This window comes from Ovis aries, chromosome 14 (genome assembly GCF_016772045.2).
Source record: "Ovis aries strain OAR_USU_Benz2616 breed Rambouillet chromosome 14, ARS-UI_Ramb_v3.0, whole genome shotgun sequence".
NCBI classification, from domain to species: domain Eukaryota; kingdom Metazoa; phylum Chordata; class Mammalia; order Artiodactyla; family Bovidae; genus Ovis; species Ovis aries.
In genome coordinates, this window is record NC_056067.1 from 52,065,099 (window position 1) to 52,088,743 (window position 23,645).

At 41.6% G+C, this 23,645-nt stretch overlaps 1 protein-coding gene and 1 pseudogene across 17 annotated transcripts in view; both read right to left on the bottom strand.

The window, feature by feature from the left end:
* Nucleotides 1-9,835: 9,835 nt before the first annotated feature.
* LOC114118006 (large ribosomal subunit protein uL30-like) lies at nt 9,836-11,236 on the bottom strand (annotated as a pseudogene).
* Nucleotides 11,237-20,038: 8,802 nt separating this feature from the next.
* ZNF180 (zinc finger protein 180) overlaps nt 20,039-23,645 on the bottom strand; it is a 37,340-nt gene continuing 33,733 nt past the window's right edge. For 15 of the 17 annotated variants that reach the window (XM_060398695.1, XM_060398693.1, XM_060398691.1 and 12 more), the window contains one exon: nt 20,039-22,378. In XM_060398695.1, the coding sequence (XP_060254678.1) occupies nt 20,634-22,378 (1,745 nt within the window). In that variant the 3' untranslated portion in view covers nt 20,039-20,633. Of the gene's footprint in view, nt 23,101-23,645 lie in introns of all 17 variants that reach the window. The other 2 variants (XM_042232149.2, XM_042232148.2) reach the window with 1 other exon arrangement.

Here is a 23,645-nt window from a genome sequence, read left to right on the forward strand (position 1 = left end):
GGTTGAAAGATAATGGTCCTTATACACTTTAATACATATATATAAAATCCTCTTCAGAAGTGTTACACCTGGGTTGTTTGGTTTTTTTTTTTTTTTCCACTAACATATGGTAAGGATGCTAACTTCTTTCTACTCCCTTACTGACACTGAGTTTAGTTAATCTTTCACCATCTCCGACCTGAATTGGTAAGAATGTAATACTTCAGGGATGGTTTTATTTGCATTTGAATGGCTGTTTCATATACAAACAATAACTAGAATGAAAATGTAATGTAAAAAAAAAAAACTAAAGGAACTTCCCTGGTGGTCCAGAGGTTAAGAATTCACTTTGCAATGCAGGGGTTTCAGGTTCAATCCCTGGTCAGGGAACTAAGATCCCACAGGCCACAACTAAGACCTGATGCAGCCAAATAAATATTCTTTTAAAAAGGAAAGAAAACTAGGGATAAAATATGATCAAAATAACAAACCAAATAAATAAACAGATACAAAAATACATTGTTATTCAAGATAAAGGTACTGTAAAAGTATGTCCTCCTCCAAAATCCAACTATAATCCCAAACTGAATCACAGTTTTGATAGGAACTTGACAAAATGAGCACCTTCTAAAAACCCATTATTAAACAAGATGCTGAGAAAGAGTGGTGTCTGCTTCTGACAATGAACACTTTGGCTTGGAAAATAGAACCAGTAGGAATATGAATACATATCAATGTCTCTGCCGCACCCTTAAAATATCACTTCCATAGAGCTTCTCTACTGTATGAAGAATCTAGTGGATTTGAAAACCTGAGTATGGCCTAATTCTTACCATAATAATAACACAGCTTTCATCTCTGAGCACTATTTTGAATGTTCTTAGCAGAGAGTACATTTCTAGAGGAGATTCTAAAAACAAGCAAAAACATCTACAGGTTTTGGCTGGACTGAAGCTCTTGCTGGCCCCATTCCAATTAAAATTTCCTTCCTGGGCACACCCATTAATGGAAATTTGACCTCTAACTACTGTCACTGCCACAAACAGCCCATTTGTCAAGAATCACTTTCTTGGCCTATGACAGCTGATGGGCGTTTCAAGAAAGGTGTTGAGATCCACAGTAGTTTCCTGGAATGCCCTTAAGAAACATGTGCTTTAGTGCTGCACGCTGACATCATGGGTGGTAGCATCCCTGTCCTTTGCTCTTCCAGCCCTCCCAATGGCTGAGTGTCTATCATCTGGAACACCTAGAGTAGCTTCTGTTTTCCTCACTGAACCCAGACTGGCTACATTTATAATGTTTCTATCCTCTTGTGCAGTCTTGGCTGAGTAAGAAGGTCCAAGCTATATATTTCCTGAGCCTTGTCGTGCTCATGACGTGCATAGTCCATCTCATCCCTTTGAACTCTCTAATGGGCAAGAAGATATGAGTTACAACTGATGCCCTTCCCGCACTCCTTACACTTATAGGGCCTCTCTCCTGTGTGGACTCAGAGATGAACCTGAAGATCTGAGTTCCAACTGAAGCCCTTCCCACAACTGTCACATTAATATGGCTTCTCTTGGGTGTGATCTCTCTGATGTAAGTGCAAATAGGAGCAGTAGCTGAAGCCCTTATCACACACTTGGCACATGTGAGGCTTTTCCCCTGTGTGAACTCTCTGATGAGTGTGCAGAACTGAGCTGTAGGCGAAAGCCTTCCTGCACACATCACATTTGTAGGCTTTCTCCCCCGTGTGCACCCTCTAGTGAATGTGCAGGTGTGTGCTTTGGCTGAAGCTCTTCCCACCCTCGTCACACCTGTAAGGCTTCTTCCCCATGTGCAGCTTCTGGTGAACTTGGAGAATGGAGCTGGAACTGACGCATTTGCCGCACTCTCCCCTGTGTGGCCCCTCTGATGGACAAGAAGGTTGGAGCTCTGATCGAAGTCCTTCCCACACTTGGTGCACTTACACAGCCTTTTCCCACTGTGGACCCTCTGATGGAAACACAGGAGCAACCCAAATCCGAACCCCTTCCCACACACATCACAGGTGTAGGGCATCTCCCGTGTGTGGACTCGGCGATGGTTATGAAGAGAGGAATCACAACTGAAGCCTTTGCTATATTCCATGCATTTATAGGGCTTGTCTCCTGGAGGGCCATTGGGATTCCTAGGAAGGTTTGAGTTCTGTTTGCAGCCCCGAGCCCACTCTTGACCTTCACAAGTTTCTTCTCCTGAATGGGTTTTATCGTGAACAGTATGTTCTGAGCTCTGGCTAAAGTCCCTTCCATACCAATGGTGTTTATAAGATCTTCCTCCGTGTGAGCACTGTGATGAACATGAGCATCAACTGTGAAGCCCATTCCAGGGTTATTACATCTGAAAGCATGCCACACTGCATGGACCACATGACTGTGTTTGACTGTTGACTTTATAACCAAGTGTTTCCCACAGTTGGTGTATCTACAAAGCTCCTCTCCTTTACATTCTTGGGAATCATCATAATGACGCAAGGTCTGAAAGAAGCTGTCACCACACCAAGCACATCCATCCAATTTCTCTTCTATCTGCTTTCTCTGAGAATTATGTGGCTCAGTCATTAGGTTGGCTTTCTTCCAGGATTCTGGGGTAAAAGGACCTGTGTCAGGCTTTTCCAAGCTGTGATGTCTTGATTTTCTAAATTAATAGCATTTATTACATGGTTTTCATTTTCAGAAATCTGAAGAGACACTCCTGTCCACTCTTCACAGAGGGAAATGTCTCCTAAATACTGGGGACAATCTCCTTGAAGATTCATAACTAACATAATCATGACTCACGGTCAATTCACTGATCCTTTGGTTCCAAATTTGCCAAAAGTAGAGCACTTCTGGTGAGAGGTAACTCAAGCCTTTTTCCTGAAGGTTCATAAGGTTGTTTTTAATCCTGTCTTCTATGAGAAGAAAAAGAATTTGGCTAAGCAAACAAGTAGATCATCTATCCAAAGACTCTGAGGATATGAAGCTGGGTGGGATGAGAAGTTGCCACTGGATCCTAGTTGTGTATGAAACAATTAGAAACCTAATCATTCTAATCTGTGAGCTGCTAATCAAAAACCACTGACTGCAGATGCATCAAAAGAAATACTGGAAACAATTTATAAAGGAAGAAATTCACCTCTCTGCTATTAGAGTAGTCCATAGAAAGACTTTAGTCATTTTGCTAATTTAAGTAATGGATTTGATATCCATGACGTCTAAAGCCTGTAGTCTTTTCAGCAATATTTAAAAATAAATTTATCTAGAATAACTTTGCTTCCAAAATACACAAGCTTTTATAATTTTTAAGCACATATTCCCTGTGCAACAACTTTAAAACTTAATAAATCTCTGTGTAGGTACTTTTGTAAGAATTATGTACATCTGTGAGGCTTTAAAGGGAGATGCACTTTTAAACACTGTACATATTGAACCACACTGAAATGGAATGCACCATACTTAAAATTTGTTGTTCACTGTGAATTCATTTTCAACATGTTCTTGGTTATTGCTGTTTCTGACTGAAGGAGTAAGTATACATCAGAAAGAATCATCATAGTTACTATACCATGTGACTATTTATTTATTACATGATATGAAGTTAGAAGAACAAAAATATGTAAAAAACAAAACAAAACCCCCCAAATATAAGGGGAAGGCTCCCATATGATTTATGTAATATATATAATAATGGAGTTCTGGACATGGTGAGAGACATAAAGGATCACGGAGACCTTCAGGGATCTTGCAGAAGGTTGTAGAAACAAGCAGCAAGTCCTTTCTCCTAACCAAGTCCTTTCCTTTACATCAACTATTAAATGTGATAGAACTATCATGTATATTTGTGTACAACCTGCACAACTGTACACAGCGGGCCTACAGCTGCAGTGGGGATTGAAATGGGGATAATATTGTGAAATATGGGACATTCTTTTTATTTTCCCTGAGGTCCTCTGGCTTTGTGAAGAGACAAAATCCATCAAGACCCTGTAGTCCAATTCCCAGCTTCTCCCCTTCGAGGTTATTGCAGAATCTCTAACAGCCATGGCTAGGAGAATGGGCAGCGTGGAACTGTTCACAGCCTGGCGCCCAGGGAAGCAAGACTGTACGAACGGTTCATAAGAAATAAAGGGTTGAAGATGGTCACAACACCTTGGCACCCCAAAACAGGCTTCACAAAATGTCACAAGTATCATCTGGACACTGCTTCTAGTTCAAGGTAATTTTCTGATTCATTTTATTGAGTGACTTTGGTTCATAAAGTGGTGTCAGAGGAAACAGGAACAGGCTTAAAGCAGTAGTTTTCCAACTGTTTGGACTGTACCCATAGCAAGAAAAGCATTTACACTGTGACCCAGTTCCTGCACAGACACACAGACCAGAAACAAAAATACTGTGATCAGTTGAGGCTTACCTTACCAGGTGCAATGTACTCTGATAAATCCTTTTGTGTTCTAGTCCATGGATTTGTTTTGCTTTTTAGAAACTGCTAGCTATGACATGGTCACTTGATTTCAGGACTCACCAATGGGGTCAGTCCTGCACATTTATGCCAAGGAGCCCTGTTTACAATCTATGGACATGGCAGTACTTCATGCCACCTGGTTATTACAAGCACAGGGCTGAGGGTCAGACTGGGAGGTTCAAATCCTAGTTCCTCTGACAAGCTGGGTGATCCTGGGCAAGTTACTCGTCCACTCTGCACCTCAGTTGTTTGCTCTGTAGAAGGGGGACGATAAGAGCAACTATCTCGTAAACTAAACTGAGGTCACAGATTCCTGTATACCGGGCTCTGAGAAATTGAAGCTAGGACAGATATTGATCAGCAAGAGAGCAAATAAGCGGACACTCACAGTGTACTGACTACCAACCATATCCTAACTTGGTTCCTTTAATACCAGTTTGTCTAAAACATTGTTTAAAAAAAACAAAACTGGAAAAAAAAAAAAAAAACAACCCACATTGGTTTTATTCTAGAGGCAACCAAGGGACCAAGGCCTTGGTAATGTGTGAACTTCCTCAGTCTTGTTCTGGAAAATATGAGGGAATGAGAGCCTAAACACATGATGAGATCAGCATAGGCTTGCCAACTGCATCGGATGCCCACAGGCTGGGGGCACAGGCCTGGGGAGAGCTCCCTCAGCCACCCACAACTCACAAGGGCCACCTGCTCACAGTTATTAAAACTCATTAACTGCAGGTTGTCATCTGCATGTGTATCTCTTAGGAGGTTTCCCTTTGTGCTCCGACTGGAATATTCTATCCAGTTTGAAGCTGATCACTTGAGAAAATGGGACCAGTGGTTTGATGCTTAGTTACAGGGGTTTGTTGTCCTCACCCACGGAGACCACGTTCCTGACGTTCTCCAGCATCACGTCTTGGTACAGGTTTATCTGGGCAGAGTCCAAGAGTGCCAGCTCTTCCTTGGAGAAGACCACAGCCATGTCCTTGAAGGTCAAGGTTTCCTAAAACATCAAGCACATGCCGCGTTCATCATCTGCACCAATGACTCCTGGAAGAAGAGCTACACTGGAAGCTGCTGTATCAGTCATTAAGTTTTTATCTTTTTGCTCCAAATCCTCTTAGTTCCCTGACCAGGAATTGAACCTGGAGCCACGGCTGTGAAAGCATGGAGTTCTAACCCCACCAAGGAATTCTCCAAACCCTTGCTTTTGTTTTCTTTTAAAAAAAATATTTATGTATTTGGCTGCCTTTCAGCATGCTGGTTGTGCCACAGCATGTGGGATCTTAGTTCCCAGAGCAGGGATCGAACCCATGTCCCCTGCATTGCAAGGTGGATTCTTAACCACTGGATCACCAGGGAAGTCCCTTATTTTTGATTTCTGTACTTATCTCTCATGGACCAGGGACAAGCAGCTCACTGATTGGCACTGGTAAGCAGACTGAACTTGGGAGCAGCCCTGAACCAGGCAGTCTGACATTTCTAAGCCTGTTTCTTAATTTCTCCAAAGGGAATAATACCACTACCTCTCCAAGCTGTTATAAATAAAGTAAAGTGCCTACCACACAGAAGTCACTCAAAAATTTCTGACTTACTTTTGGAAAATAGAGATACCCAGCTCCTCAGAATGGACATGGCATTTAAGAGAAAGAAAGGAAACTTCAGCTTACCGGGAGCTTAATCATACTGTCTTCCTCTTAGAGAAAGCAGGAGCCAGAGAAACCAGAACTGCAAAGAAGAAAGAATCCATGGTTTAACAAGTTGTGAATGAATATTGGTTCCTTCTGGACTGGGCAGTTTTCTCATACATTCTTTTTTTTTTCCAAGATGTCTTTTCCTCTCCTCTCATTCTCACCAGATCAAATTCCCATCTCCTCAAGCCCCCTGCCCACCAATCCCATCCCAGACACCTATATAACTCCTATCTCTTTCCTCAAGCTTTTGGGTCAAACTGTCACATTTTCTTTATATATATATATATATATATATTTGGCTGTGCTGGGCCTTAGTTGTGGCACATGGGATCTTCAGTCTTAATTGCAGCACAGTTGTGGCATGTGGGAATCTAGTTTCCTGACAAGGAATCGAACCTGGGCCCCCTGTACTGGGAGCGTGGAGCCTTAGCTACTGGACCAGCAGGGAAATCATGCCATTAGGTTTTCAACATAATGAATTTGAGGAGGACACAAACATTCTGACTACGGCAGGTACCACTTCTCCTATGATAGCATTATACTGCAGTGGCTTAATTGCCTTCTGCCTGTCTCTAAGCTCAGAGAGGACAGGGACTGCATTCCCTCATGTAACACATATTTATTAAGTGCCTACTGGGTACCAGGCAGTGATCTGGACACTGAAGATACCACAGTGATCAATGTTATGGAGCAAAAAATTAAAAAAGCAGGGAAGGGGGACTGGGAGTGAAACAGGGTGGTCAGGAAATGTCTCACTGAGGTGATACTTCATGAAGTAAGGGAGTGGGCAATGCAACTATGTGTACAGAGCATTCTAGACAGAGGAAATAGCAAGTGCAAAGACCTTGAGGTGGCAGCATATACATGGCTCAAGTGGAGTGAGTGTGGGAACGAGCAAGTGGGAATGGAGCAGGTAAAGGGAGCCAGGTGGTAGATGCTATAAGAACACTTGAAGGTTTGGGCTGCTAGTCTCATTAGTTAGAAGTTATGGGAGGATTCTAAACCGAGGAGTGACATGATTTAACTTAGGTATTAGCAGGCTCATGCTAGCTGCTGTGATGAGTGGACTGCCAATTGGGATTGACATATATATATACTACTGATGCTATGTATGAAATGGATAACTAGTGAGAACCTACTGTATAGCACAGGGAATTCTATTCAATGCTCTGTGTTGACCTAAATGGGAAGGAAATCCAAAAAACAGGGGATATATGTATAGCTGATTCAGGGCTTCCTTGCTGGCTCAGGCAATAAAGAATGTGCCTTCTATGCAGGAGACCCAGGTTTGATCCCTCAGTTGGGAAGATCCCCTGGAGGAGGGAATGGCTACCCACTCCAGTACTCTTGCCTGGAGAATTCCATGGACGAAGGAGCCCGGCGGGCTATAGTCCATAGGGTTACAAAGAGCCAGACACGACTGAGCAACACACACACACACACACACACATACACACACACACACACACCTGATTCACTTTGCTGTACAGTAGAAGCTAACACAACATTGTAAAGTATACTCCAGTAAAAATTAAATCCCCACAAAATCAGAATAGACATACACACAAAGAATGGACTACCAATGGTAAGAAGGGAGCAGGAAGACTAGTTAGGTGGTTTTCAGGAAATCCCAGTTAGAAATGACAGTGCCTTGGACCAGAGAAGCATAGGTGGAGGTAGTCAGAAATGGCAGGGATCAGGATTTATATGGATGATCTGGTCAATAGGATCTGTTGATGGTTTGCATGTGGGCAGAGAAAGAAAGACAGGAGAGGAAACTTTGGCCTCAGTTACTGCAAAGACGGAGTTGTCCTTGACAGAGATGGGTAAGTCCATAGGAGGGATAGGTTTTGTAAGGAGGATCAGAAGTTCAGTTTTGGAAATAATAGGTTTGAGATGTTGAAAAACACACTGATATTCACAGAGACAGAATTGAAAAACTGTCCCATTTAAAAGGGACAAAAGACCTAAATGACCTCAGCTTCACTGAGAAAGGAAGTAAACTACAGAATTTTATTGAAAGGCCTGAAACTCTGACTACACCTCGGAGCTCACAGGGACTCCGAGGGCATTGGGGTCTAGTCTGAGGGGGGATTTCCAAGGTCTGGCCCCACATACTATGTGCAACTAAGAGGAAAATCCAACTTCCCTATACTTCAGGCATTTCCTAGCTAGTTACCTGGAAAATTGTTTCCAAAATATTGTATTATGGAAATTTCTAACATATACAGAGGCAGCAGAATAGCACAGTGAACCCCCATCTACCAATCACTTGGTTTAAACAGTTATTAACATGTGGTCACTCTTGTTTCAACTATACCTCTACCCATTCCCCACATACTCACATACTATTTTGAAGCAATTCCCTGACATATTATTTTGTCCATACATATTTCAGTAAGTAGCTCTAATCATCTTTAAAATGTTAATAAGACACCTCAACAATTCTCTAATATTATCAAATGTAGAGTCAGTATTCATATTTATTGACTGCAGTTTAAGAATTTACAATTTGCTATGTGTCTTATAATCCTCAAAGATAGCGCTCTCTGTCTTCATACTGTATTCAGAGACATACTCCCGGCCTGGACACGCAGAGAAGGGATGTACAGTTTGAGTTGCCCCCCTATTTCCAGAGGCCAGAACTTCTGCCCTAAAGTCAAGATTGCCCCGCTGAAGTCAAGAGCTGCCACACCCCAAACGCAGAAGCCTTCAGAAACTAAGACTCCAAGGATGCAGGGTGCTGAGCTGGAATCGCCCCTCCGCCGAAACGAGGAGTGAACAGACCAAGCTGTCCTTCCTATTGGAGATGACAACTCCTTGGGTCAATTCCTCTCCCCATCAGGGAGGGAGGGTGTGTGGGTGTGTGTGTCGCTCAGTTCTGTCCGTGTCGGACTCTTTGCGACCCCATGGACTGTAGCCCGCCAGGCTCCTCTGTCCTCTCCAGGCAAGAATGCTAGAGTGGGTTGCCATTCCCGACTCCAGAGGATCTTCCTGACCCGGGGGTCTCCTGCATTGCGGGCAGATTCTTTGCTGACTCAGCTACCAGGGAAACCCTCCCCATCAGGGGCGCATGGCCCAAATCAGCATCTCCAAAACCTGAGGCCACGCCCCCTGTCCCCCGCCTCGGTTCAGAGATGCACGTGCCAAGACTGAAACCAACTCTGACCCGGGGTTGCACACCCTACAAACCTGCAGGGGCACCACCTCGCAAACCAGCCCAAGCTCCCCACTCCGGATCCCTTCCAGGGAGGTCGGACCGGAGCCCCTCACCACTCCACCTGGCCGAGGAAGTCCTTTTATCGGTCACTAGTCCCCGCTTCCAACGCCTCCCATTACAGTTCACAAGGTCGGGTTACAGTTTCACAACCCCCATCCTCCATACACAGTGACACCTGGGAAGGGGGCGCGGTCCGAGCCACACTCACCTCAGGGCCACGAACAACGTCGCCCACAGCATCCGTCCCGGACCATGGCGCATGCGCGAGGTAGCCTGTGGACTACAATCCCCAGAAGCCCCTGCGCGGCACTAGGGGCCGCGCCAGGTTGCTTGTGGTTTATGGTGCTGCAGGCACCACTTAGACTCTATGTTTATAAAATAATAACAACAACCACAGTAGCGATAAAATAACAGCGAAATGTTAATAATAATTTTTAAAAATCTCTACCCAAGATAAAAAAGAAGAATGAAGAGTCAATGTCTTACCACCTAAAAATGAGCACTTGTTCTATTTTAGTGAAAATCTTTAAAGGTACCTATTCTGTAGATAACATATTGAAAAGCAGAGATATTACTTTGCCAACAAAGGTCCGTCTAGTCAAGGCTATGGTTTTTCCAGTGGACATGTATGGATGTGGGAGTTGGACGGTGAAGAAAGCTGAGCGCAGAAGAATTGATGCTTTTGAGCTGTGGTGTTGGAGAAGACTCTTGAGAGTCCCTTGGACTGCAAGGAGATCCAACCAGTCCATTCGAAAGGAGATCAGCCCTGGGATTTTGGAGGGAATGATGCTGAAGCTGAAACTCCAGTACTTTGGCCACCTCATGCAAAGAGTTGACTCCTTAGAAAAGACTCTGATGCTAGGAGGGATTGGGGGCAGGAGGAGAAGGGGATCACAGGGGATGAGGTGGCTGGATGGCATCACTGACTCGATGGATGCCAGTCTAAGTGAATTCCGGGAGTTGGTGATGGACAGGGAGGCCTGGCGAGCTGAGATTCATGGGGTCGCAAAGAGTCAGACACGACTGAGCAACTGAACTGAACTGAACTGATTCTGTAGACATATCCTTTACTTTTTTTGTTTGTTTTTGTTTCAATTGTTTATTAACTGACCAGATTACAAAAATAATCCTGCTAGAAACCTTAGTTCATCCTTCTATATAAGCCTGTAGATCTGGTCTTCCCTGTTGCCAGCATCTCCACCTTCTACAAAATGGGTGGTCTTTTTCTTTATTCCACCCCATGGAGAAGACAATTTAAAGGGCCAAAGGAAGTTGTTTGCTTCTTTGAAACGTTTTCCAATGGTATAGATCTCATGAATCAGATCCTCCACGCAGATGATGCCATATTTCCTAAAAGATAGAGCAATCAATGCGTTGTCTGTCAGGGCAATTCGCTTCTTACTGATTTTGCCATAACCACGCTTGTAGATTAATTCATTTACGAACTTCAGATTTGGGTATCCCCATGCAATGTGTGGCTCCACACTTCTCAGCATGTTAACTGAAGCCTTGTTGAGCTTCACAAAGGTGCCACTGAAGATCTACTGGAGGCGAAGGAGCTGCAGCACCTTTCGAACCTTCAGGCTCACACCGTTGAGAACGCTGATTCTGATGACAAATGCCAATTTGGGTTCCACGGGTACACAGAAGTTGCTGGCTTTTCGTGCCATCCTAGCCATTCGAATTTCAGTTCTGTATGTCTGCCTGTATTCCTTGTGGTAATGCTTAGCTTTTTCATGGATAAGCTTCCTCCTTGCCTTTCGAAGCATCTTTTAGGCAAACTTTGCGAAATTGTTTCGCTTTTTCTTAAGGGTTTCTGGCACAGCAGAATCCTTCTTTTTCTTCTCTTCTGCTCCCTCCCTGGTTCCAGCCAGGAAAGAGGCTATCCTTTACTTTTATAAACACACAACTTTTCAATTAAAATTTACTTCTCTTTTTTTCAGGGTTTGTTTCCATTTAAGGAGGCTCTGGGAATCTTCCACAGGACATCTGACATAACTCTGTACTTTCCCCTTAGGAGAAGCAGAAAGACATATGAACTAGTCAGTAGGTGCTGTCTTTTATCAGGGAATTGTAGGAGTTTGGAGTTCTCTTTAAAGAGACACATTTCAACAAATTATGAAAACATGGAAAGCTTTCACATTCTCTTTGAAATCTCCCTTGTTGGGACTTAATGCTTTTTCTCATTTTAAGATTTCTATTAAACATCTTCATTTTTCAATGCCTTAAATTTGAATTGGGGTTGAATTTGGCCTTAAAATTAAATAAGGAGTATATTAGAGCCTATAATTCTGACCTATAGAGAAAGAGTCAAGAACAAACAAAACACCTCAAAAATGGATGAGAACTATCTCTGTCAGCTCTAATTCTAGATTAGACAGTTGGTGATTGGCAGGAGCTGAAAGGATAACATTCAACGATAGCTTCACACCGAAACTTGGGGCACACAAAGAGAACGGTGAAATAAATGCTTTGGACCTGTCTCTTGTCATTTGATGTCTTGACATTTCAGTTTCACGGTGACTTTTTTAAAAATCTAGTAAAATCTGCCACAGAGATGAGAGTCACCCTTAATTATGGCAGAGCCTAACAGTCTTTGTTTATCAGATGGAGAGGAGGATGGTTCCTATAATACATCTCAGTAATATATTTGTGATAAACAGGTAGATCCTCCATTTCTAAATTAATTTATCCTCTTTAGCCCCTCTTACCTCACCCTCTCTTACCTCGTCTTCCATTACTTCCTCACGTGCCCATTCTGGTCCAGCCATGTTGGGCTTTGTGCTCTCCATCAGACCTGATCACTGCTCCTCTGCTGGAATGTTCTTTACCTCAGTGGCCACAAAGTTTGCTCCACCTTCTTTATTCTTTGCTCAACTGTTGCTCTCAGTGAGGCCTACTATTTAAAAGTGCAACAGCCCTGGGCACTTCATCACCTGCCTCACCCCACTTTCCCTTTCCTTTCTTGGTACTTACCACCTTCTAAAATGCAGGCAAGCATACCTTGTTTTATTGAACTCCACAGATACTGCGCTTTTACAAAGTGAAAGTTTGTGCAAGCATGTGGCGAGCAAGTGTATCAGCACCATTTTTTCAACCGCATTTGCTCACTTTGTGTTTCTGGGTCACACTTTGGCAATTCTTGCAATATTTCAAACGTTTTCATCATTGCTGTATTTGTTAGGGTGATCTATGATTTAAAGATCTATGATCTGTAAAAATTTTTGTTTGTTTGTTAAAAACCTTTTATTGTGATCAGTGATTTCTGATGTTAACTGTTGCAGAAAGATTACAACTCACTGAAGACTCAGATGAGGGTTAGCATTTTTTAGCAAGAGTATTTTATTTATTATTTTGGCTGCGCTGTGTGGCTTGCAGGATCTTAGTTCCCCAATCAGAGGTTGGGTCCACAGCAGTGAAAGCACCCAATTCTAACCACTGGACCCCCAGGGAATTCCCCAGGGAAAAAGTATTTTTAAATTAACGTGCATACTTACTTTTTAGATATAATGCTACTGAATACTTAATAGACTACAATATATAGTACTACAGACATAGTTTTATGTACACTGGGAAACCAAAGAATTCATGTGACCTGCTTTACTGCAGTATTTGCTTATAGCAGTGGTTTGGAATCAAACCTGCAAATCTGTGAGATATGTGTGTCACTTAGATTCCTTTCCTTGCAGCCACAGGTAGCAGAAAGGGACTCAGCCCAGGTCATGCCTCAGGCCTCCTGAGTTATCCAGGTGGAGACATCAGACTGGAGTTATGGTGCACTATCCTCTATCGAAGCCAGGCTTGTGGACTTCTGGATCCCAGAGGGCCAAAATGTAGGACAGAAGTACTAACCAGGTCCTCCCAGTGATCCAGGACACTTCATCTTCTACCCGCCAGCAAAAATGATGCAGCCTCTGAAAGTATCTAAATCACAAATTTCACAGTTCACTTGTATACCTTATATTTGGTACTAGGTGCTAAGTGAACAGTAGAAAAAGAAAAAAAATTACAGGGTTTATAACATGGATCCTTGACCATACAGGATTATTCCAGCAGACTAATCTTTTTTAAACAATAGCTTTACTGTTGTTATAAAATTAATGTATACTTTTTGTAATAAATATGTAGAAGTCCATGAAAGAATTACAGACCCCGTATTCCATCTGCTAGAAATAAGCACTTATGATACTGACCTTTTACATATATTTTTCCTTCTCTCTTTATAAACACACATACACACACAATATTAACAAAATGGGGTCATAGTAGAATTGTCATTCCACAAGTTTTCCTGTTCTCTAAATAGTTTGTAGGCAACTTTCGATGTCATTACAGGTGTGCCTGAATGTTTTTAGTGGTTTGTCCTCATATACATATGCCTTAACTTACTACAACTGGAGAATTAATATTTGTGGGGTTTTCCTATGGTTAAAAAATAAATACTGAGCTTGGCCATATACACACATCTTTTCCCACATCTGTAACTATCTCCCAAGTATAAATTATTACACACTTATTGCCACTTTGAAGGTTACACAAATTGAATTTGATACACTGACAAATTCTTTCAAAAAAGGCTACCTATTTTCATTTTCATCAATAAGTGTGAAAGAGTGCATGTTTCCACAGCTCCATGGACATGGCTTTGGTTAACCTGTTTCACCACTGCTGTTCTGACAAGTTAAAAATGCTATTTCTGAATTTTAAACATGTATGAATATTTGTCTTATAAGTTAAAAATAACCCAACCCTCTATGAAATAAAATGGGTAAAAATATATTCATGATAAAGTAAAACAAAATCCTAGAAATAAATCTAAGAATATTCAGAACCTAAATCTCTAAAAAATATGACTGAAAAATCATTTAAAATACTTTAGCAAGTGGAAATAATAGCATTTTCAAAATGGAAAAAAAATCAGCATTTCAAATATGCAGATTCTTTCTAATCTATAAAGTCCATACAATGCCAATTAAAAACCCAGTCAGATTTTACTTAAAATGATAAAATATTCCTTCAGTTTACAGAACCTTTCTATGAGAGCAGTTTATCTCTGTGAGATAAAATCCCATCACAGAAGCATGATGAAAATGTGCTAGAGATACATTACCCAGGCCTGCCAAGAGAATGTCTCTCCTTGAAGCCATTCCTGGTCTTCTAAAGGTAACTTGCCTCAATGAATGTCAACATTACCTTTTACTTTTTATAAGAACTATCTTTTTTTTTTTTTTTTCTGTGCCACACAGCACATGGGATCTCATTTTCCTGACCAGGGATGGAAACCTCACCTTGCATTGGAAGTGCAGAGTCTTAATCACTGGATTGCCAGGAAAGTCCCTATAAAAACCATCTCCTAAAAGGTATGGACATTATTGGTTTGAGTAAGAGGACAATGTTTTTCCTACATTTGTCCTGTTTATAGGTGTTTCCCCCCACCACGAGGACTGTGTATCCATAATCTGCTCCTAGGATACATTCTTGTTATTGTCATCATTTGTAAAATCTCCCTCCTAGGCCAGCTCTGATGAAGGTGACCATTTTCACTGAAGCCGCTGGCCAGGTGATTGCCTTGAGTATTCAACTGTGCAACAGACTCTTGAAGACTGAAGTGTGTGACTGAAGTGCTTTCCCTACTTACCAAACTTCTAGATTTTCCCTTCCTAGGCAGACCAGTGACTATGAAAACATCAGCCCTTCCTGAGGATCTCCACACACATCACATCTATAATGTTCTTCTCTTGTTTTGGCTCTAAGATGAAGGCAAAGTTCTAACTGGAGACCTTGACTCACATCTACTTGTAAGGCTTCTCGCTTACATGCACCCTCTGATGATTTCACAAACCTGAGCTATAACTGAAGGCTTTCCCACACTCTGCACATCTGCAGGGCTTCTTCTTTCACACATTGGCCACACCACATTGCATGTGGGATCCTAGCTCCCTGACCAGGGATCAAACCTGCGCCACCAGGGTGGAAGTGCAGAGTCCTAATCACTGGATCGCAAGGGAAGTCCCCCAAAAGAAATTCTGAATAATATTTTACACAGACATTTACTTTAATAATGCTGTTGTTGATAACAACGTCAAACACCATTACAACACTTCTATGTGCCAAAGAGGTACGCATACTAACTTCTTTACCTCTCAGAGGAACATAGAGGTAGGAACTGTCATGATCTTCATTTTACAGAGAACACCCAGGCACAGAGAGGGTAAGTGGCTGAGTTTACTCCAGCATGCCTGAGGAAGTGTTGAGCTGGGACTGCAGCACACAAGCCTGGTCTCAGAGCCCACACTTAGTGGGCATTCTCATCACACCACCTCCCAGGGCAACTGTGAGGCTGGGTACGTGTGAGCTGAACCTCCAAAGGGCTCCATCTGTGGCTGTGTGTTCTGTGAGCATATTCAGGAGGAATCAGGCAATATGGATAGGTCTGGAGACATAAAATCTCAACATACCCAGGTCACTGCTGGCCAGCCAGCAGACTGTTGTATTTACTGCAGCATTCCATGTGACCTGAAAAATGTGTCCATGCTGTTTGACACTCTTTATTGGCTTATCTTTTCTCTTTTAAGGTTCAGGTAACATGAACCTGTTTATGGCCATGAATCTGTAGAATATTGGAGGTAAGTGAGAAATCCATCAGAGGATAGAGTCAACCTTCTGGAACAGATTGTCTACTACCGGCTTGCTTGTCTTACACTGCCTGTCTCTATCAGAGAGAAGGCACTCCAGAGACCACTTGCTCCCTCTGGGCATGCTACTCTCTGGAAAGCATGAAGGCAGCATGAAAAGATGGGGACTGAGTAAGAGAAATGAGGCTGCACAACAATCACCTACCACGGTACCTGCTGTGGAAAGATCAAAGTTAGGGAATGGCCTCTGCATGGCCAGCTAACCCTTCACTGTCAGGCTGGGACTCTAGCCTGGGGATTCGCTATTGTGCTTCCCTGGTTGGTTCAGTGGTAAAGAACCTACCTGTTGAACCCTGGGTTAGAAGATCCCCTGGAGAAGGAAATAGCAGATGGCAGAGGAGCTTGGCAGGCTACAGTCCATGGGGTCACAGCGTGAGACACAACTTAGTGGCTAAACAACAAGTACTTTTCTTAAAGTTACCACTTAGTACTAACATGTTCACATTGTAGAAAGTCTGACAATATTCTCGAACAAATCCACAATCTTTCACAGGCTGCAAAAGCATTATTGATGTTTTGGTGTAAATTACATATAAAGACCTGGGTTCGATCCCTGGGTCAGGAAGATCCCCTGGAGGAGGGCATGGTAACCCATTCCAGGATTCTTGCTGGGAAAATTCCATGAACAGAAGAGCCTGGCAGGCTACGGTCTACAGGGTTGCGAAGAGTTGGGACATGACTGAAGTGACTGAACACACAGATACATATATAAATATTTTATAATATGTAATTTATGTTTATGTGTAAGATTTATTGATACATATTTTATATATACTATATGTACTTTACATATGAAATTTTATATATGCCTATCACTCAAGTATTTAAAAATTTGGTTCTAGGAAAGTATCCCTTAACATCCATGTATTTAAAAACATTCTGGGGAATTCCCTGGCAGTCTAGTGGTTAGCACTTGGCACTTTCACTGCTGGGGGTGGGGTTCAATCCCTAGTCAGGGAACTAAGATCCCACAAGCTGTGCTTTGTGGCCAAAGTAATAAATACATAAAAAACATCTGGCCACTCTTCATCTATTTCTAATTTTACCAAAGTATGGTGAAAGAAATTTGGCCTGTAAAATAACTATGCATATTTCTATGTCCAAGTATGATCTTTTTTTGTTGTCGTTGCTGCTCTAGGTCTTTGTTGCTGTGTGTGGGCTTTCTCTAGTCGCAGAGAGTGGAGGCAACTCTCCAGCTGCGGTGCATGGGTTTCTCTATTCCAGTAGCTTCTCTCATTGTGGTGCACAGGCTCTAGAGTGCTCCGGCTTTAGCAGCTGTGTTGTACGGCTTAGTTGTTCCAAGGCATGTGGAATCTTCCTAGACCAGGGATCAAATCCATGTCTCCTGCACTGGCAGGCTGGTTTCTATCCACTGTACCAACAGGGAAGTTGCAAAGTATAATTTTATTTTTGTGAATTTTACAAAAATTTTTATGCAAGGGATATATGTCATTTTAAATATGTCATATGTGTGTCATTAAAATCAAGTTACTGACTCCCTTTTTTAACCCTAAATTTTAGATTCAGAAGTTTAATTACATATTTTTGGTAAGCTGTCACTTTAATGCCTCTTCATTTTTCTGATTTTTTTTTTTCAGAAGAATGCCTTTTCTACAAAGGGAAATAAATGAGAAATAAGAGAAATGATCATTTTTATATTTATCCATTGGATCTATCTTACTTCAAAACACTTGGCAATCATAGTTCACCACCTAGGAACTGACATAATATGACTTAGTGCACACAGATGACCCACATATTCAACCTGGCCAAGAAACACACAAATAATACTCACTTCAAAATTTCTCAGCAGTTTTGTCCACTTCATATTTCCAATGAAATATTTTAAACATTTACTAAAGAGGTTACTTTGCAATAAATCCCTTCCCAAATTTGAATCTTTAGAGCTTTCTTAGCCCAGTTGGTTTTATACTTGTTTGTACAATCCTGTTTTTTTGCCTTCAAAATTAGATTCAATATGCCCAGTGAAAATCATCTACTTTATCTACAACTTGGAGAAAAAGAAGCCTAACACAGATCCCATTATTAGAGTTTTCACTATTTTATGTCCTTCCCCAAACCGCAGTGCATGGAGAAGCCCTTCTGTTCCTCCACCTATGCAATCATGGACTGACTGAAGAGTCTCCTGGGGTGGGGAGCCAGTTTTCCAGCCATCAACAACTCTTCCCCCAGAACTTCAGTCACTGCCAGGTGTGCTGCAGTCTCTGGATTAATCCTCATTAAAAACAGTTCCACTTAGGGTCATCTCATGGGGACAGAATATACTATGGGAAACCCCTATCAAGGCTTCCCCTGTGGGCTCAGTGGCAAAGATTCTGCTTGCAATGCAGGAGACCAAGGTTTGATCCTTGGGTCAGGAAGGTTCCCTGGAGAAGGAAATGGCAACCCACTCCAGTATTCTTGCCTGGAAAATCTCATGGACAGAGGAGCCTGGTGGGTTACAGTCCCTGAAGTCACAAAAGAGTTGGACACTAAACAACAAATCCCTATCAGATGTCATTTTAGCTTTTTGTTTCTTCAGGGAATTTACCTCTATTCTGTGCTCAGTTCAACTCTTTATTTTTCAGTAACTCTCCAGGATCAAGAGTTTTCAGGTCCATGACAATCCATAGGATTAGAATTCATGATTTAGGGGCAAGGGCCAGAAAGACTTGTGAACCAAATCTTTTAAAAAAACACAAAAAACCCAATGAGAAACTACAATTACTGCCTTACTAAAAGCATTCTTGTGAACTTAATTTAGGTGGTGAGCACTTAGCCAGGGCAGTATCTTCCCACTCAGAGGATTCTCGAATTAGGGAACATATCCTGGAGGGTAAAAAGATAATACTACATGAGGAGAGAAAAAGAAAAAAACCCTTAAAAACAGAGCTCTTTTATACTGCTTTGGATAAGATGGGTTTAAAAGAAAAAAATAAAATCATTTGTCCTCCATACTACCCACGAATTCTCATTTAATTCTCTAACATAAATTTCCAGTTCCACATTGCCAGGAAAATATTTACGTTCGGATTTTATTTATTTTTTACTGTGCAGGGTCTTCGCTGCTACATGGGCTTTTCTCTAGTTGCAGAGAGTGGGGGCTACTCTCTAGCTGTGGCATGTGGGCTTCTCTTGTTGCTGAGCACAGGTTCTAGGGTATGTGGCTCAACAGCTGCAGTTCCTAAGCTCTAGAGCACAGGCTCAATCGTTGTGGCACATAGGCTTAGCTGCTCCTTGGCATGTGGGATGTTCCTGGATCAGGGATGGAACCCATGTCTCCTGCATTAGCAGGTCGATTATTCACCACTGAGCCACCACAGAAGCCTGAAATATTTTATTTTCAATAAGGAATATTCCTGGGAATCTAGGTCCTAAGGAGTGACCTGTTCATGCTAATCCAAATGAACTCTCAGATGCATGAGGGATCTCTGCTATCTGGCTAAATGGTCAAAGGAGATAGGGATTTTTGTATTTTGGGACTAATTATTCCTCATATCATTCACTAGTGTTATAAAAAAGCACACAGTACAAAAAAGAAAAGAAAACCAAGCATAAATCTAAAATTAAAACAGATACACCTAGAATCCCTTTAGATTCTGATCCAAGCACAAATATATCTTTTCATGATTCTAGAAATGAATATTCTATACTCTTGCCCTGCAATTTTCAGTTAACATCATAGCCATTTCCCTATTATTATTATTTTTTTTTACAAAATCTAAGAGAAAGTGCTTATGAAACAAATTACCAAGTAGTGCTGGAGAAATCATGTTGGAAAATGATACACTGAAATTCTGTTTTCCAGTCTAAGTTCTAATGTGCTGTGTGCTAAGTCACCTCAGTCATGTCCAACTCTTTTGCAACCCCATGGACTATAGTCCACCAGGCTCCTCTGTCCATGGAATTCTCCAGGCAAGAATACTGGAGTGGTGTGCAATAACTACAGCAATTTCCCAACAAGCTTGTTTTCAACAAGCCGACCAGTATTAGCATTCTTTAATTCCTTTTTTCTTTTAGGTGCCACAGCTTTCTCTTTAGATCTACTATCTTTTTTTTTTTCAATTGCAGAATAATTGCTTTACAATATTGTTAGTTTCTGCCATATATCAACATGAATCAGTCATAGGTGTATATATGTCCCCTCTCATTTATTCTTTATTAGAAAAGAGGTCTATCTCACTGGCAATCACTCCACACCATATTGCCCATTTAATGATAATTCTCTCAAATTCAGGTCGAAGTACTTTCTGCAAGGAAAAGTGCCAAGAGTTATCACTCTCATGGGAATGTTTAACAAGGGTCGTTTGATTTTTTTAAAACATGGAATTGCTAAATAAAATATATGATTCATACTTTTTCTTTCTTCTCCAGAAAGAGTTTTCAGATACACAGTTCGAGAGAGCTAATGGAGAGCTTTTTTTCCACACACACTATTTTCATGCTTGTTCTTTCCAATACATGTAATCCTGGAGGAATGGAAGGAGGGAACAAGGGAATGAGGGGCTGAAGGGAGAAAGGGAAAGAGCGAGGGAGAAAGGGAGGCAAGGAGGAAGGGATATACTCTGCTGAAAGATTTCCAGGCTAGTTACATCCATAGGGTTTCTCTTCTGTATGAGTTGCCTGATGTCTAATAAGTTTAGAACTATTAATGAAAGCTTTCCCACACTGATTACACGTAAAGGGTTTCTCTCCAGTATGAGTTCTTTGATGTACAATAAGTCGAGCACTTAAGCTGAATGTTTTTCCACACTGATTACATTCATAGGGTTTCTCTCCAGTATGAGTTCTCTGATGTTGAGTAAGGCATGAACTCTGCCTGAAGGATTTTCCACACTGACTGCACTCATAGGGCTTTTCGCCAGTGTGAGTTCTCTGATGTACAACAAGGACATAACTCTGGCTGAAGGACTTCCCACACTGATTACATTCATAGGGTTTTTCTCCAGTATGAGTTCTCTGATGCATAACAAGGTGAGAACTGCGGTTGAAAGATTTCCCACACTCATTACATTCGTAGGGTTTCTCTCCAGTGTGAGTTCTTTGGTGTGCAACAAGTTGAGAGCTCCAGCTGAAGGATTTTCCACACTGATTACATTCAAAGGGTTTTTCTCCTGTGTGAGTTCTCTGGTGGGCAACAAGTTTGTAACTTTGACTAAAAGACTTTCCACATTGATTGCATTCATAGGGCTTTTCTCCAGTATGAATTCTTTGATGGGCAATAAGTTTATAGCTCTGGATAAATGATTTCCCACACTGATTACATTCGTAGGGCTTCTCTCCAGTATGAGTTCTTTGATGTGCGATAAGTTTGTAGCTCTGTCTGAATGACTTTCCACACTGATTGCACTCATAAGGCTTCTCTCCAGTATGAGTTCTCTGATGCACAACAAGGACATAGCTCTGGCTAAAGGATTTCCCACACTGATTACATCTATAAGGTTTCTCTCCAGTATGAGTTCTTTGATGGGAAACAAGGTGAGAACTGCGGCTGAATGATTTCCCACATTCGTTACATTCATAAGGTTTCTCCCCTGTATGAGTTCTCTGGTGTGCAACAAGATGAGAGCTCCAACTGAAGGATTTCCCACACTGATTACATTCAAACGGCTTCTCTTCAGAATGATTTCTCATGTTTTGAGCAAGGGATGAACTCTCGGAGGTCTTACGACATTTATACTGACTCTCTCCAGTGGAGTTTCTCTGTTGTTCATTATGGGATATGCTATGGTTCAAAATTTGCCCACATTCCTTAAAATCAAAGGATCTTCCTTGTGCATGTATCTTCTCATGTATGTTTAAGGGTGTACCATGGTTAAAAGGTTGAATACTGTCACTAAATCCATAGGATTTATCTTCTGTTTGAGTTCTTGTAAACTGAATAAAATGAATACTCTGGGGGAGGTTCCCAAATTCATTATTTTCACAGAGTTTCTCTGTATCAGTAATCATCTGATGAGTGTTTACCATAGAATTATAATGTAATTTTTTAACATGTGAAGCATGTTTATGAAAACGGTTTCTTATAGGTATCAACTGTGATGAAAGAAGGTTGGAATTCAGACCAACCTTCTCCTCAGGGCTATCATTTTTGCAGTCTCTCTCATGAGTAATGGCATTCCTGTGAGTAAATGTCACTTCCTTCAAAAGCCTCTCTTGTTTTTCCTGTTGCTTCTCCAACAGCTCCTTACAATCCTGAAATTCTTCACATGAAGATAACCAAGGATCATCTCTTGTCAACTTTTCTATCTTCACGCTATGGGATAGTTTGTCATCAAAAATGCTCTGCTTCAATCTCGATTCTCTTCTTCCAAGTGCAGTTGCCGAGTCTGGAAGAAAGCAAAACAGAACACCTAGCCAAAAATTGTTAGAGCTGGAATAGTGGGGGAAAAGCTGACAAGAAAGTATGAAAATTATATGTGGATTTATTTTCAGCTATGGACCTATAATATGAATTGAAAAGCAAAAGGATGAGATGAGCAGTAAGCAGAGAACTACCAGTCAGATAGCATAACAAGGAATTAATATGAAACTATTTCAATCTTAGTGTTGCTGAATAAAGACTTTATCTGTCAAATATCTCCATATTCCAAAATAGGATCATCTATGCAGAACTTACAGGATTGCAAAACAATTCTGCAATTCTTAGTAAAAATACAGAGGATCCTTTCGATCCTCTTTAGTGCTAGACACATGCTCACTGAAATAGAAATTAGTGTCTACATTTCTAGGACTTTCTGAAGGCATGAAACTTGTTAGTACAGTGGTGTTAGTAAGATGAAGTCAAACAACTTTGTGAACCAGGAAAAAATAATGAGTACACTGTTATCCCAGGTTCCCTAAATGCCTTAGACGCTAATATGGCCCCATGGACTCTTTTGGTCCCAAGTGAGAGAGGATGGAGATATGCTCATACACAGAAGCCTGAGTGGCTATTAGGCCTAGCAACAGAAGGTACATTTGGGAAAAAGTGGTGATGTATATAGTCCTCTTCGAGTGGGAGAAAAGTGAAAACGTGGCATGCCCTATGGGGATTTTTCATACAAATCACCTGTGAGAGAAAGTGAAAGCGTTAGTCATTCAGTCATGTCTGACTCTTTGCAACCCCAATGGACTATAACCCACGAAGCTCCTCTGTCCATGGGATTCCCCAAGCCATAATACTGGAGTGGATTGCCATTTCCTTCTCCAGGGGATCTTCCTTCTCCAGGGATCAAACCCGCATCTCCTGCATTGGCAGGCTGATTCTTTACTACCCAGCCACCAGGAAGTCTATACCTGTAATGACTCCTAAATGTCTATTTCTCACCTGGATATGCATGTGGGAAAATTCTTTTTATACTCATCCTCTTGTTTGAACTAGATTACATCTAGTTTGGACAGCTGAGAGGAAAGATATAGAACTTTGGGTGTCTGGACTGGGGACAAAAGAAAGTCACTGCAGAATCTGGTCCCTGTCTTTGGCTCTTAGGAACCTAGAAGACTGAATAAACTCAAACTCACAAAGTTGTACCTTTGCTACCCTACAAACTGAAACTATATCTTCACCATACTAATCTTTGTGTGGCCAAAATCATTCTGGCCTCTGAACTCCCT